General features: G+C 32.7%; 1 protein-coding gene across 1 annotated transcript in view; it reads left to right on the top strand.

The window, feature by feature from the left end:
• Positions 1-11,279: 11,279 nt before the first annotated feature.
• The window catches only part of LOC110036615, a 13,639-nt gene continuing 7,200 nt past the window's right edge, over positions 11,280-17,718 (top strand). Inside the window, exons 1-5 of the mRNA XM_020741096.1 lie at positions 11,280-11,583; positions 11,763-11,808; positions 11,932-12,010; positions 12,114-12,159; positions 12,276-12,374. Coding sequence (XP_020596755.1) covers positions 11,964-12,010; positions 12,114-12,159; positions 12,276-12,374 — 192 coding nt within the window. The 5' untranslated portion in view covers positions 11,280-11,583; positions 11,763-11,808; positions 11,932-11,963. The remainder of the gene's footprint in view (positions 11,584-11,762; positions 11,809-11,931; positions 12,011-12,113; positions 12,160-12,275; positions 12,375-17,718) is intronic.

Genomic DNA, 17,718 nt, shown 5'->3' with positions numbered 1-17,718 from the left:
AATCAAAAGCCTTAATCCATCAAGGTGGTCTTACTCCTCAACCACTAAATTTGATTTTTGTGGGATCTATGAAAATTATATGAAATTTCTTAAAATTTATTGAAATTGTGGAAAATATGTATAAGAAGGAATCAGATTGAAAAGAAATGTCATAGGACTCACTTCCAACTCATGAGCTGATAGAAGAAATGTCTGTGTGAGAAAAGATGTTGTTCAATATCAATAGAACCAGCCAAACCTTATCCATATGGGGACAAAAGAATGAGAATAGTACGGTTCCATGTAGATAGAGCTAGCTAAAATGTTCAAGATGAAAAATGAGGACCCAGAGTTTCTGTGGAAGGAAACTTCAACCCAAGAAAAGAAACGACGCTAGCGATAGATTGAGAAAAATCAACCTTGCCAATTCAAAATTTTAAATTAATTTTTATTTTGATTGTTTTGATTTTATTTTATTTTATTTATTTTCTTCTAGACTAAGCTTCAGACAAGTGTGGCAATGGTTCTTTTAAAAAGGAGATCTTATTTTCAAAACATCACAACACAGTACTTGTTGAGATATCATCCATTGAATGGGAATATAAGTGAAAAAAATTCATTCTTTAAGGTAGTGTCTGAGTTAATTCTTTCAAGTGCGCATAAGGAATTGTTATTTTATGAACATCACAGCTCAAGAGGTTGCAACTCTGTAGCCCCATTTGTTGTAGTTTTTTTTTAAATACCAATTTTCCATATCGTCTTGAGAAAGCACTTTGTTGTTTTTGAATTGAAATTTCAGTTGAATTATTTGGGAATGAAAAATAGACTTCAAATTTGGATTTTTGTTAATTGTTAATAACATAGCAATTTCTTTAATTCCCTTTTTCAGATGCTGAATTAGATTTCAAAACTTTAAACCATGTGATTAAAATATTTTTATGCTAGTTAATAGTCAACAAAAGAATCCAATATCACTTAAGTTTTTCCTAAATATATTATCAAAAGAATTTTCTCAATAAAGTCATCCAAGTTTTATTAATTATGGGAGAACTTAGACACATTTTATGCTCACCTCAAGCTGCTTCCAAGGGAGCCTTTCACATAATTTATATTTTATCTTTCATTTACTCCCTTTTTTACTGAAACTTACTATATTTGGTGGAGCATATTTCTTTTAAAAATTTTGAAAGTATGAACTCAGACACCATTTTTTTATTTTATGCTCACCTCAAGCTTCTTCTTGGGGAGCCTTGACAGTCTCGTTTATTTTGAAAATGATTTTTAATTTAATTTAGTATATATATAGAAAATAGTATTTTAATTTTTCAAATATAAAACTAATAAGATCTCATACATTTTAATAGTTTAAATAACCAAGCACAACACTATAAGCAAAGCATCTATCCAGAAGAATAGACACCTTACTTGACTGTGAGCTCAATTAAAAAAATTAAAAGAATTTATGATATATGTTTGGTCTGCAAACATTTTTATGTATTGACCAACAAGTTATCCCACCTAATATAAGGATTATATAGGGTTTATTTTACCTAGGTTCTTAGGTTCCTTATAAGGGAAAACCCCTATAGTTAATTACATCCTAAATGACTGAAGTAACTTAAGAAAACTCTTGATGATAATTAGTGGTTTTGTCTTCAAGAATTTAAAGTTTAGTTTTCAAGGTTGGACAGAGAAAATTCAAATAGGAGTGGATCAAATAGGAGCGATTATTTTAGGAGTGCAATGGAACGAGAAGTAGGAGATGCCACAGACTTTGAGGCAAACATTAGTGACTTCCCAAACTATTCTACTATTTGGCTTCAATTTTGAAGATGGTGTTATTTGATGTTTCAATCTTACAAATTTTATTATCTAATGCTTACATTTGCATAATATATGATCATGCAAATAACTTGGACGATGGGAGGATTTACGCTGTATCGAGAGACGACCTTAGAATCCTAAGTGAGTTAGGGTTTATATTGCGCAACAGAGTTATGCAAAAACCTAAAGATGGAGTAAGGATTTATGTCACACTATGCGGATGACCTCAAAATCTTATGGGTTATTTTATTTAATATTAAGGAATGTTTAGTTGAAGTAGATCCTCCTTGCTGTAAAATGTTGACCACTTTCCGAAGTCGACCTCCCTCTATTTGCAGCTTGCTCTAAGCTTCTTGTCGTAGTAGCAGCTTTAAGGTTTATTGTTATATTTATACATGTAATTGTTTGTTGAGCTAATTGAACTTATTATTATTAAAGTTAAGGGGTGTGTTTTTTCATGTGTTATAGTGATCTATCCTAAACAACCAGACTACAGTTCTAAATCTCAATGCTCTAACAAGTATGTAAGTAAAATACATATAAGTAAAAAATGCTGTTAAAAAAATGTAGAAAAGAAAAAGAAACAAACTAAAATAATGCATACTTGGGCCTCTGCTACTATTGCAAAAGGGTTAGTACAATAAACATAATATAGTGACATGCATGAATTTTTAGCTAATGCAGGGAACTTATGCAAACTATAAGAAAATCCGTCACGAGAAAAAATTAAGCAAAACATCAAAAAATATGAATCGTAAAATAAGACTCTTTGTCACATATAGAAGATCGGGGTTAAATGTAAAAATTTGGTAAAGGTGGGGGCTCAGAGCTGAGCTGTGAGCTTTATAATCCCAACTTTGGATAGAGGCCGCCAACCAAGCAAATATAAGGATTGTAATTCTCGACCTCAATTAAAATGATTAACAAGTGGACCTTTATAGAACTTCATCGAAATTTTTTAATTTTCATGCATATAGAACTTATTAGTAGTTAAAAGTAGTGTTGCCACAAGAAAAATATAATAGTTATGTTGTATACATATATGAAAATGTTTTGGAAAAATTATGTAGTCCACAAACCACAAATTAATCACTCTGATCAGACTAGAACTACCAGCAACCTAAGAAAGCCTGGAACAACTTCTTAACAATTATTGGGGAATAACATCATTAGTTTTATTCCTTCCCCGAAGGTCGTTGAGGTAGGAGATACTATTCAAATATCCCACTCTCAGCACACATAAGCATTATCGTCATTGGCCTTGCCACCCAGATCTCAGACTTACACAAGCCCGATGATCCATATGTGGCATTAAAATATTCCCAAGTGCCCACAAGGGTTTGAATACCATATTTAAGACTCACACCCCTCAGCATTGGGTTTTACTGTAAGTTAAGTATTGAGAGGGTTTGAATACCATATTTAAATAGTGAGGGGGTTTTGTTGTAAGATAAGTAGTGAGGGAGTTTTCATTTATGATTTAACAACATAACTCTTTTAGTTTAATTCAGATGGCCATAAAAATTTCCTGACACATTACTCATGGTTTAATTTAAAATTAGAGGAGAATTTAGATCTTTTTTTATTTAATTTCTTATAATTATTTTGGTTCAAAATTAATTTCCAATATTAATTAATTTTATTAACCAAAACAAGTTTATTGTCTTTAGAAAAATTTTGTTGTGTTCCTATAAGTCAAAGGACCATTCAAGATAACTTTCATAAATTTTTTATTCATATTTTTATTTTTATAATTTTTTAGTTAATTTGAATGAATAAATACATAGAAATTATATTTTTATTTTAAAAATTAAGTTTTATATTTTGCATTAATCTCTCTGACTTTAGAGAACTCAAAGAAATTTATTTAATATTTTTTTGTGATTTTTCTTTGATTTTCTATAGTTATTTTAGTCAAAAAATATGGAAAAATGCATTTAACTACTCAAAAATATATTTTTTATTCTTTTAAAAATTTGTAGAAGCATTCCTTAGTTGTGACATTTTGAGATGTATTTATATATTTGTTATTTTAAATTATTTAAAAATAGATAAATACTTTAAAAGTGAATTTTATATTTTAACTTCAATTTTATTTTTTCTATGTGCCTCTGGTCTTAAGGAGCAATCCAAATTACATTTTGTAATTTTCTCATTTTTTATTTTATTTTACATAACTCTTTTAAGCCAAAATTACTATTTTCCTATAAAATACATTTTAATATTAAAAATAATTTTTTTATGGGGGCATCTTAGGGAGGTTTCCTTTAATCAAAGTTATTTTTGTGATTTTTGTAGTTATGTTTACATATTTTTAATTTTTGTTAATTTTTAAATATTAAAAGATTGAACTATACATTCTTCATTTTAAATAGCATTTTTTTTCTAAGATATTCTGACTATAGTGAACTCAACAAACTTGATTTCATATTTTTCTAGTTTTTATTTCTATTTTTCTTAATTTTTTAATTAAAGTAAAGGTGAAATTCCTAGAAAATTAGGGCTTTTGATGCTAGGAGTGTCCTCTTACCTTGGAAAAATCCAGGAACATCCCTAGGGTCATTGGAAATAAGCCCTAAAAATTTCTGGTAATAGTGATTAATATTTTAAAACTTATGAGATTTGTGTTTTTTAATTAATTTAAAATAAAATATTTAATAAATAATTTAGATTTGTGGTCCATTAAATTCTCCTATGTTCATTGAGAACAAAGGTATTTTTATTTTCTTTTTTTGATTTTTTATACCAAGATAAAAATTTTTGAATTTAAATATCATTTTTTGTATTTATTTAATTCAAAAAACCCTAATTTTCTACTTAATTCAGAAAACCCTAATTAGCTATCCCGAAGTCACACACGTTGTCCTGTGACTCACCGCGTTTTTCACCAATGTCACTGACTCGGCCAACAGTTCACGTTCCATCGGCTCGTCTGACTTAATTTCTTTCATTCATTTGATATATGCGCAAATGGATGGCATACATTCATCATCCCACATTGTCCTAACTTGAGAACCATTCAAATTCTAACCCTAAGATCTCACTCAATACTCAACCTCCTATGCTTTCATCTAAGTGAGACGAATAAATCTATATGGATAGAAACACATGAAATGTAAATCTTCTTCATAAAGGTCCAAACCGAGCCAAACATGAAAAATTTCAGGTAGGCGTCAATTGGGTTTGCTCAAAAGCTTTGCCTTGAGCCCACAAACGTCCTTCAACTACCAATTTGAGTTGTGTTTGGGTCCAAGTATGATTTAGGCCAAAGGGTGGATCGGGTGTGGTCTAGGGGTAGGATAGAGGGCTCTTAAATGTGGGGTTTTGATTAAGAAAGTGAATTTAGGTTATGGGGAAGCATTTCAAAGAATTAATTTGGACTATTTTTTCCCAAGTTGAATGTAGATAGTCCAAAACCATCAATTCACTATAAATGTGGTAGTTTTGGACTAACAAACAAACGAAGATAATCCCACATACACATAACTGAACTCCACATTAAGTCCAAAACTATCAGTTGAATTTAGATAGTCCCCATAGGATATGTGAATCAATGGCTTTGGATTATTTGAACTTCCTCCCCTATAGGGACTATCTTTGAGCTTCCTCGTGTTAGTTTCAACCTCCTAAGTGCTAGAGGTGCATGCTAGAATGAGGTCTAGGGGATGAAGTTCAGATATTCCTTCACCCTCTACCTCTAGACCATCTACTTCCCATACTACTGCTCAATCTTTAGCTACTCTAGAAGATCTCCATAGTGATTTTCAAGTTTTGACTCATAACATAGCATATCTTCAAGACAAAGTGACTAATATTGATTATAATGTTGATCATGTTTAGGGATACTTGAAACTAAAACATGACTATGATACGAGTTTCAATACATCTCTGGTGAGTTTTCTGCATAGAGATCATAACGTTCAGTTTCCACCCAGTCCTCCATGTTCAGACTATCACCCAAAGGACTATATGGAAGAAGAGGAGGAGACTGATGAGGAGACAGAAGAAGATGATGAAAAGGATAAGCATCTTTGTTTTGTTTGTTGTTTGTTTTGTTGTATTTATCTATATTATCAGATGTCTTGAACTCTTTAGTGTAGAAATTATTGTTATGAAGTTGTTGTAATGTGGATTTATTATTGTTTGTTACTTAAACTACTTTTTGTTTGTGTTATTGCACCACTGATTGTTTTACTATACTACTGTTGTTATAAATGTTGTTTGTATTTAGCAAATTCTTTTTATTATATACATGTTAATTAAGCTCTACTGCTACTGTATACCTACTTCTTACAAACTTTCATGTTAAACCCTTTTTTACAAAAAAATCATTTTTAAAATTTTCTTCCTGCTTTTATATTGTCTGTTTTAAAATGTTTTAACCTATTAAGAAAATTTAAGTTTGGGAGAGGGAGAAAAACTTTTGGAGAAAAACTTTTGAAAAACTTTTGAAAAACATAATTTTATTTATCCTTAAGAAACTATATTCAAAGAAAATATCTTTTTGAAGTAATATGGGGTATGTGGTGTTATTTTCAAATAACTATATTTTTTTTTATTCTATAGATGTTGTAGTAGACTTAAGTAAATTTGTGGAGATAAAGATTAGTTCTAAGAATTAAAATATTAAGTAAAACATAATAGGAATATAAATTTACTTTTTAAAATAGAAAAGAAATTGTCTTTTGAAATACTGAGGATCTTAGATCTATACTTTAAAGAAATGTGACTCTATGAAAAAAATCATTTTTGAAAACTAATGCAAATTATCAAAGTAAAGAAATGTGATGTATTTTTAACTTTAAAATGAGGATAGTGAAGTTCAAAATCATTAAAAGTTAATCCAGATATAGTAATCCTTACTAAGAAAAAGAAAAGAAATGATTAAAAATGATCCTGAAAGTAAAAAGAAAAAGGAAAAGAAAAAAAAGATAGAAAAGAAAAGTATATATCAAATTGAGGAGAAGCTTGAGGGGATGTTTTATTAAAAATTTGCTTCACTTGAATCATTTAAAAAAAAGACTTTATTATAGTTCTTAGCTTTTATTTTCTTACAGTATTAGTTCACATTTACTATTAGAGTTCTATCAAATTCTATCTGTTATTTTTCTGAGACTTCTATGCTTTTCAAACTACAATTAATTTTTGAAATGAATAGAAGAATTAGAATTCCTAGACTTAAATACAAAATATTCTTATGCCTTATTTCTAACCTGAATTATTAAGATTTTTCTAAAATCATGCCTACCACATTTATAGGTCAAAACTATAGAGGTATTTAATGAAACCCACTACCACATATTAAAACATGTTAACATATTTTTCAAAAGAAATAAGTTACTTGAGGACAAGTAACAATCAAGTTTGGGGGCTTTTGACATACCTAAAATATGTTGCTTTTATTTTCACATTTAATGCCTATTTTTAATGATATTGTGCTTTAGTGAAAGGTGATTTTGATGTTTTTTTATTGTAGGTACACTAAATAGAACAAATGGTACGAGAGCAAATTGGAGTCAAATGAAGCAAAAAGGCCAATGTTGTTCTGACGCCTATGTACCAGAGATGGTTATCTAAAAGATCCATTGAATTTGGACAAATTTTGAAAAGAAGCTTGAAGAAACTCTTGAGGATTTTGAGAGCTCTATTTAAAGAGACTTCTCAAGATTCAAAAAAGGAGATTTTTTGAGGAGGAAAAGGGAGTGTTTTGAAGAGAAGTGGATTCTTCCTAGAGAGGAGAAAATCTTAGAGGTTTGATTGGATTTGTAGGAAAAAACGAGAAGTGAGAGATATCTTCTTCACTACAGATTTTTAGTAAGTTTGGAGTGAAATTGTGAGGAGAGTGAGTGATTTAAAGGAACTTGAAGGATTGCTTGGGAAGAAGTTTAAGTAAGTTGTGTACTATGTTTATTTTACTTTGTCTTGTCTTGTAAGCTTTTATTTATCTATAAATCCATGTGTTTTTGTTTCTTCCCCATGAGATCTGAGTAGATTCCTTTATCTTTCGACTTGCAATGAGGAATAATTATGTGTAGGAATGTAGTTTAGTAGAAGTGTTTTTAAAGTACCATAAATTGTGATGATTTAAAATCTATGCCTAATTTACTTGTCAATTTGGCCAATTGATTTGTTAAAAACTATTTTAAAGCATACTGACCCGAAATGGGCTATGTTCCAACATTGTAAGAATCACATTTAGCCTCATGGATGAGAATGTAGTCCTTGAGGTTAAGTGCAAATAAATAGGAAAATAAGTTTTTATGGGTGTAGAATTAGAGATTTTAGGGTGACAAACTAAAATCCCCAACTTGGTCTAAATGTTTGGAAACTAAAGCGAGATGTTAGCCCACAGGTGAGGGGAAGTTGGAACTCTAGAGTGAGAGCTAGTATCTTCCCATTCTGACCACAGTTTTAGAGACCAAACTCTGGATTAACCAATATTCTTTATGCACTTAACAGAGGGTAAAGAAAAGAATTGCTCCTCTCCTATTTGGCACAAGACCTTAGTTATATTTTAAAATTATTTTCCTACACTAATTATAAACTCATTGAAAGGGGAAGGATGTTTTATACAAATTTGAACTCTTCATACATTATTAGTTTAGAGTAGTGGTAACTTTGCATTTTAAAACCTTTTTAGATTGCCTTACATTTACATGTTGTATTTGCTTTGCATACTTAACATTCCTTTAATCCTATAGCATTAGATATTACACAAAAACTTGCAATCATTTACTATATAAGTTTTCTACAATTTAAAAGTAGGTTTTTATTAAAGTCAATTTTAAAAAAGTTTTGGCTATCTCTGTGGGATCAATACTAAGGATTTTAAGGAAAATTCTATATTACTTGAAAAGATAAGTATACTTACGTAGTACCCCTAATGTGCAAACTGTTTTTATCATTTTTATCATCTTTATATAATATTTAATTTTTCACACTAGTCGCTAAATATAAAATGGGTCAAGCTTTTGGTCATATTTCTGAACTTAAATAATTGCGTAATTGCAAGCCGGGTCAATCGCCTAGGCATCCGTTCATAGTTCCTAGGCTTTGAATGATGGTGCCTAGATGCCATGGGTGGGTGCCAACTTTCCGGCGTCACAATTTTTGTTGGCATGAAGGTGGAGATCCGAAGCCCAAGAACCCTTATGTTGGCTCTTATACACTACTCCCTTAGTACAATTTTCCATTCTTAAAATCCCATCAACCTTAAATGAAATCTGTAATCCCACCACAAACACATTCCAAAAATATAAAACTATCATAAAATAAGATTAATATAACATATATAAAATAAAATTTTTAATAACAATCACCATATCATTATAGCTTTCCAGCCTTCATGACCAACTGACACTCTTCCAGCTACCCACTATGATATACTTAGCTAACTATTGTTAATATAACTTTCCACTATAGCCTTTGTAGCCAACTGACGAACTTGCAACATCCCACTACAACTTATGTAACTAGTTATTACGGGATCTACCAACTACAACCTGCATGAATGATTAATGTCATTACAGCCTTCTACTAACTCTTTCAGCCACCCACTAAAGCTTATATGATCAGTTACTACTATAACTATCAATTATGCATACGGGCTAACTACTGTTGCTGCTGCCTCCCATTATGTGGCCTATATGGTCAGTTTCTATGACCACCTCTAATTATGACCTATGTGACCAATTATAACTTATATGGACAACTACGATTTATGTGGTTAGTTCCTACTACAAGTGCCAACTACGAGCTATTTGGTCAATTATAGCCTATGTGACCAGCTACACCCTATATGATTAGTTTCTACTATAACCTCTAATTACGGCCTATGTGAGCAACTATGGCTTATGTGCTCAGTTCCTACCACAACTTCAAACTACGGCTTATTTAACCAACTCACATTATTGTTGTCTCTAACTACAACCTCTATAATCAACTGAATTTATTGTAGCAACTAACTACAACCTTTAAGGCCCGCTTTCGCTATGATCGAAAAGACATTTATCATAGCCAAATTATGATTATTGAAGCTAGAAAACAATATTATAAAATTGTAATTTCCAACTTTGTAATTTCATATTCCCTGATTCAGGAGAAGGTGGGTCTATATACGCATAATTACATAGTAGATTACTTTGACTAGGGGTCTCGTGGCTTTCTCTTTTCAGAAACTTTTCACATAAAATGTCGCGTTGTCTTCTCCCGCCATATTTCTTATTTCTATGTGTGTGTTGGATTTTCGCAGAATGCTGAGAAGTTAAATTATCATTCTACTATCACAAATTTTTCGGCAAGCAACAAAACTAATTTTACTTTATTTGATAAAGACCGCCTAGTTAAAAATCAAGTGGCTTAAATACAACTTGTCAATTTCTTCGTAATGACTTATCAAATTAAATGAATATGAACTGAGCTAAAATAATCAGAGTAATAAATAAGTGGAACTTGAGCATAAACACAAAAGCTCAATTTATGCTCGCGCTCAACTCGAATTTGAATTTTATTAATAAATTTGAACACAATTCTATTCGACTTGGATCAATTTATTTAGGACTTTGATCAATAGATTTCAATCGTGAATAATTCTCTATTAGAAATATTACAGGTAAATAATATACTTACTTATTGGATATATTTTAAAATGTATTAAGAGTATATTCATATGAATACATCTTAAATACACCCTAACATATATCCAATGCACACCAATATACACTCGTTTAATCTACATTTTTTAACATTTTTCTCTCCCTGACACACATTTTCTCTCCAAATGTCTGACGTACATCTACATTCACTAATCCCGAAATAACCAAGAAATAACTCAAAAATAAAAACAGTGAGTTATTTCTGAGTTATTTCGAGATTATTGAAAATAACTCCCAAATAACCTGAAAATAACTCAGAATTAACCTGCGCCGCACATAAAATTACATCAATAGCCCGCACAGAAAAATTTTTACTCCCCTGGCCCCTGGGCCTAATAATTTGCTCGTCCTCAGACCGAATCAACGGACCGTCTACGCAGCCGTAGTGGCAAACATGTAATTAAACACCGAGTCGACTACCCCACCTGCTTTCGGCACCTTCTTCGTCCTCTCCTCAATTTCCTTTCTTCTTTCATCCTTTTTCAACTTTTCCTCTGTTAAATAATAAACCACCAATAAAGAAATTAAGAAAAGGGCAGCTAAAGCTGGAAGATAGAGGAGAGAGAAAGTCAGAGAGAGAAAAAGTAAGCAAGCTTGTAAGAGAGAGAAGAGTGAGCCCAGAAGAGAGATAATGATGGCGAAGCCGGCGGCGACCAAGATTCGTCTAGGGAACAAGCACCATGGCCGCCCTCCTCGACCCGATCCACCTCTTTTACGTCAGCTGCCGCCCCGCCCCCACCGCCGCCTGAGATTCGCCGCCGCCGGAGTCTCCGCCCCCGGAGGCGGCGGCAGCTCTCCGAGGAAGCTGCCTACGAGCTACGAGTTTAACCATGAGGAGGAAGAAGAGGAGGAGCGCGGCCTGAAGAAGCTGCGCTTGGTAGTTAAGCTCCCTCGTTCTCCAGCCGGCCGGCCTTGTCGGACGGCGGCGGTCTCTACTGCTTCATCGTCATCGTCCTCCCCTTCACCCTCTCCGGCTGCATCCTCGTCTTCGTCTTATGTAGACGAGGATGATCTTGGGGAGAACGGAGATGACGAAGTGGAGACCTTCAAGCCCCCGAAAAAGCGGCGGATCGACCGCTGCGGTGATGCTGCTACCGTCGCAGTGAGTAGATCCGGTTATCATGAGGTATATAAAGTTAATTCCATCTTACACAAGGATGAGTAACATGCTATTTGTTTGCTCACGAGCAGCTTCCTGTGCACAACAGGAAGCGCTTATAGAATAATAGAAAGTATTCTACTGGTTCAGTTTGATTCAACTTCAGTTGTTGATGATTCTGATTCCCAGCTTATTTTTCCCAACAGGATAGCAAGAAAAATGCATTTAGAAGATTTTCAGGCGTTGGTTCTGGTGAGCTTTTCCCGCTATTTTCGTTTGGTTTAGGGTTAACCTTTGGGATGGAAAAGTTCCCTTGGAGGAAACATCGGATTAACTCTTTAATTGTAACCAATAGAGTAATTTGTTGTTCTGCAGATAAGTTGTCATCTTCGTGGAGCGGAACTCTAATGCCGGAGAAGAAGGAACTGGAGTTGATTTTACATAAGCTCCAAAAGTGCGCGCACTTCACTTATCCTCTTCTTACTTTTCGATCATTCTTCAGCTGGGCTCGCTTAACTGCTGAGTTTTGATTCTCTTTTGCTTGTGCAATGTGGCAGGAAGGATACATATAATGCATTCGCAGAGCCTGTAGATCCCGAAGAGGTATTTAATCCTTTTGAAGCTTTTTTTGGATTAAATTAGGAAATTTATGAGCTATAGAGTTAGAAATTTTGATCTTTGATTGCTTGCTAGTTATATTATCTATGTTTATCCTGCAGCTTCCGGATTACCATGATGTCATTGAGCATCCAATGGATTTTGGGACTGTAAGAAAAAAGCTGGGCAGAGGTGCTTACCGTTCCTTTGAGCAGTTTGAGGTTAGTATTTGGAAATTATATTTATAGCTTACTAAAGCTTCATTTATTATTGCATTCCTGTACCGTTTTCTCTTCAAAAACTTGTCGTATGTGCTTGAATGGTTAGCAAATGCATTTACGTACATACCACCCAATTCTTATGTATTTACATTTAACACCTAAACTTTACTTTTCACATTTATACCACCAAAAAAAATATCCCTATTTTAATTTTTAGAAAATAGAATACACCTTTTCATGCATATGTATGGTAACTTATGTGTGAAAATTGGAGTTTAGATGTTAGATATGTAAATACGTAGGAATTAAGTGGTATGTATGGAAATCTTTTTTTTTTTTTTTGTAAAAAAGTTAACTTTTTCTGAGCTGGATTCACCACTAAGAATAATTTTCTTGCTAATTCAAAAATCTTCCAATTTGAAATTCTGTAGGGTGTAGAGCAATGAATGCTTAGTTTTTTTTTTTTTTTTTTAATGATAAGTCAATGTATAATATTAACTTGTCCATTGCGCCTCTCCATGACAATGTTGAGCGTTGAAATGTTAACTTATTTTTTCGCAAAACTCCCAAGAAGTCACCCAGCCCAGGAGTGCTCACACGTGATGCTTAGCTTTGGAGTTTTTTGTCGAAATTCTACCGTTACACCAAATGGCGTCTCAATGCTTAAAGAGTTTTGCTTCATTCTTCTTAAGAGCCTTCACAAACTCTCATACTTAAGTAACGGGCATCCCCGTCAGTTTCCATAGCTCAAAACCATCCATCAGACAGATAGAATTGCCCATACAGATTCAAGAGATGACTCCCAACATTTAGTATTTTATCACATCTTAGATTCAAGAGGTGGCTCCAATGGCTCATCACTTTGTTATGTATGACACCTAGTTCTCATCTTTCGGCTGGTGTAATGCTCTTATACCATTTGTAAGAACTTAAACTCTCATCCATCGAAATACTGTCCATATTGAATAACCTCACAGTTTTACTCCGATAGTGTAACTTCTCAGGAGGTCACCCTTCCCAACAGTTCTCTCACAGGAGCACACTTAACTTTGGAGTTTCTATCAAAATTCTATTGTTACATCAAAAGTCTCCTTGTTGTCGAAGAGCTTAGCTTCATTCGTCTTAAGGGGCTTCCATCTTTTGGCAATGCTTTTCAACTCTTTACCTTTTAAACCTTTGACTCATTAAGATTTTATATTGCAAGGAATGTGCCATGAAGTGCTATACTAGTTGCATCTAGTCCATGGACAATAATTTGCAAAACAATTTATTTAACATACTTGCAAAGTAATTTGTTCATCTATGAGAGCAGTGGCATCGTGTTTTTTACCAAATATCACAGCACAGCAATAACACAACATTGCAAGACAAAGCTCAGATTGAAGTTTTTATTAATTTGCTTTAATGGTCTTTTGGGTAGTTTTTTGCGATGTTGGTTCCAGGAATTAACTTGTAGAAAGTGCAAGCAAATTCTTCCAACTATGGTTTTGTTAACAATATGTCAAATATAATTTTTGATTATGTTTCCAAGATGTATAAATATCATAGGAGAGATGCTTGATGTTACAAAATAATGTAGTTAAAGCCTGATTTGTTGTCTCAACTCGGAACATCACTCTTCAAGAGGAAATCTAGCTATAAACTTTTTTTGTGTTGCCATAAATGAATAAATGAATTTTCTCCATGCATATATAGGGCTATTACTAGAGTTAAAGCCTTTATTGTCTATCCACATAGTACTTTGGCACAATTTTGTTGGTGCAAACTGCAAACCATGTACATTCTTGCTTGGAACTTGCATTAATTGTTTAGAGAAATGTTGGGTAAATTCTGGCCTGTTTTTTTAGCCATAAGATCACCCGCTCGTTTATTAGGTCTATACTATTGAAGTGTCTGGTAGTAGTACAGAGGGTGCACATATATGATAGGAACTTCCATAGCAAAATTTTTGTATGTAACAAAATTACTATTGAAAAGTAAAGCATGAGAAGTTATAACAAATGAAGCGTCATGGTGTGGCATCAATATGTTATAGGACTTGGGCTTGGCTTGAATTTTATCGATGGTTGCATCACTTTCTCTTGTTATTTTTGTTATTGTTTTCTCTTTTTATATCACAAAAGTGTCTCTGTTTGTTTTGAAGATCCTTATTTATGTCATGGTTACTATGGACATTGTTTACGTTTTTATGGATTTTTGGATAATTAGTTAATGTAGATCTTATTTTATAATTAGGTGATAGTTTCTTCATGATTGATTATTGAACAGTTGGAATGCAAATCACTGCTTCCAATAGCAGCGAACCATTGCACATATATGATATAGATTTCCATAGAAAAATTTTCGTATGTATCAAAAATACTTTTGAAAAGTAAAACATGAGAAGTCACGGCAAATGAAGCTTCATGGTGTGGCATCAATATGTTATAGGACTTGGGCTTGGCTTGAATTTTATCAATGGTTGCATCACTTTTTCTAGTTATTTTTGTCAATTTTTTTTTTTTTTTTACATCATACAACTGCATAGCAACTTACTTTTGAAGATCCTTATTTATATCTTGGTTACTATGGACAATGTTTGTGTTTTAATGGATTTTTGGATAATTAGTTAATGTGGATCTTATTCTATAATCAGGTGATAGTTTCTTCACGATTGATTATTGAATAGTTGGTGCAAATCACTGCTTCCTATAGCAGGGAACGATTGCTTCTCTCCCTTCTATCTCTAATTTTGTTTCCATCCCTTCTCTTCTCAAGTTGGAATTTTTTTTCTTTTTTACTCTCATTCATGGCTTTTTTTTTCTCTACAAACCTGTATTCCATATTCACCACCTCCATAAACCCAAACAATAGCATCAATTAACCCTTGTAACTTCATTTGATCCAGAAATGTGCAGCAAAACAGGATTCCAGATTCCTTTGTTTATTGCAGCAAAGAAAACCTCTCCTTCCCTTTATTTCTTCATGAAACAATACTTACATGTCGACCCCATTATGCAGTAAGCCATATTGAAATTCCATGCAGTAAGCTCAGCCACAAACAGTTAAAATGTGGCAACCAAATCAATTTTGATGTTTCTTTCTTTACCTAAAATTAGTTTGTACTTGTTCACTTTGCTACATTTTAAGCTTAGATTTTAATGCTATTTCTCACAGGACAGGAACCTCACTATAGTTCTCATCTTTAACCATGCAAACTCACTATTCTATCTTCATTGGTGATGGATCTCTTTCTTTTGTTTATGGGAAAGGATCTATTCTTCTTTCCTCATTAACTTTACATCAGATATCTTTTTTAACTTTCATGAGAACTTGTTATCAATAAAATGTCTTACCAAATTCCATGACTGCTTGATAACTTCTTCTCCTTCCCTATGTATTTTTTAGGATCTCAAAACAAAGAACACGTTTGGTAATAGCCTTGAAGCTAGAAAAACTATGCTACAATGGTTACTCTCTCATCCTTTATTTCCCCTTATAAATAGCATTGACATGCTTGAACTTTCTCTATTCATAAAAAAATTAAAAAAAACATCGTCTATTATAACTTTCTTAGCTGACTTTCATTGACTTTAATGATGTTTTCATCTCTGATTCTATCGTAATGGCTAATTCTGGCATGTCTTGGGTCTTAGATTTTGATGTTTTTCATATGATAGATAACCAATAATCATTTTCCCCTCATGCTCAAACTCTCCCTTCTGACATCATTGATGATGGATCATTTTCTGCTGAATATGGAAAGTGATCTCTTTATCTCTCATTAAATTTAAATAACATGTTAAAGTTTTATGCTTTCCTAAAATTTGTGTCTATAAATTATCTTACCAGACCTCAATACAAATACTTAATTGGTGGTAGGCCTACTATGATGCTACATTGATTGCTCACTTCTTTATAATTATTCTTACCATTGGCATTATCATCTTGGTCACCCTTGTCACCCTTCATCTTTAGCATCTTCAACATCTTCATGGCTTCACTCGTCTTTCCTCTCATTTTCTAAATTCAATTTGATGCCTTTGATTATTTCATCCCTTTAATTGTGTCAACAATCTCTCATAGGGTCCAAGTTTTGTGTCAACTTATTTGATTTTTTTTTTGTGTTCATGACTAAATCAAGTTTACTTGGGTGTACTTGTATAAGTGCTGGTATGAAATGTTTGTTGTATTCAATTATCAAGAAAATACAATTTCAAATTTTTCATCCCTTGAAATTCTTTTGACGGTAATGCTTTGGAATATATCAAATATTTTTATAATTTCTGTCGTGTTATCTCATTAGTTATCCCACTCTTATAATTCTTAAAAAAGCAATGTAATTGAATGCAAGTAGTGATATCTTCTTGATTTTACTTGTGCTTTAATGTTTTATATGAAATTCCACAAAAGTTTTTGGGAGATGCCATTTTAACAGCCTGTTTCTTAATTAGTAACATGTCTTCCATTGCTTTGATTGAAGCTACTCTTTTTATTTTCCTTCTTCACCATTAAATTCTATTTTCCTTTTGACTCTTCTTATTCTTGAATTTTGTCTTGGAGTCTAAAGGCCTTTGTTTGAATAAATTTAAAATTGAATACATGGAATGTAATTTTAGTAGTAGTAGCTCTAGTGGCGGAGTTGTAACTATGGGTGATCAAATTATTAAATGTTGTGAACATTGTAAATATCTCAAGTCTATCGTTTAAAGTGATGGTGATATAGATGAGGATGTTATTGGTAGAATTCAAATTGGTTGGTTGAAGTGGAGAAATGCAGGGCTTATTGTGTGATAGAAAAGTACTGTTTAAACTTATGAAAATTTTATGAGATGGCGGAAAAACCTGCAATGGTCTATGTCGCAGAATGTTGGCCTTTAAAAGATAAGCATAGAATAGAGTTAGGTGTTCTTGAGATGAGAATGTTTAGGTGGATGAGTGGCATGCCACATAGATACAAAAGGCGAACTGAATATATCTATGATAGGCTTGGTGCAGCTTCAGTGGTGGACAAGATTAGAGAGTCTTCTTAGACAGTTTGGTCACATTAAACGTCGACCATCTAATATACTGTTAAAATAGTAGATGTTTTAGATTCGATTATTATTAAGAAAGGAAGAGGAAGCCCTAAAAGATTTGGGCATATTGTATAAAAATGATCTTAATCTATTAGCATTAAATGAAAATATGACACTCAATAGGACACAATGGAGAAAATGGATTCATGTAGCAACCCCACTTTGGATAAAGGTTTGTTGTTGTTGTTGTTGTTGTTGTTGTTCATTTCGTCATGTACTTTCATCTTGATGAGAAAAACTATTTCCTTATGCCATGAAGTATATTTTCCTTGGTTATTCTCTTTCCC

Source organism: Phalaenopsis equestris, unplaced genomic scaffold, assembly GCF_001263595.1.
Source record: "Phalaenopsis equestris unplaced genomic scaffold, ASM126359v1 Scaffold209353, whole genome shotgun sequence".
Taxonomy (NCBI): domain Eukaryota; kingdom Viridiplantae; phylum Streptophyta; class Magnoliopsida; order Asparagales; family Orchidaceae; genus Phalaenopsis; species Phalaenopsis equestris.
The sequence above is the reverse complement of the archived record's forward strand: the minus strand, read 5'-3'. Positions and strand labels throughout refer to the sequence as shown.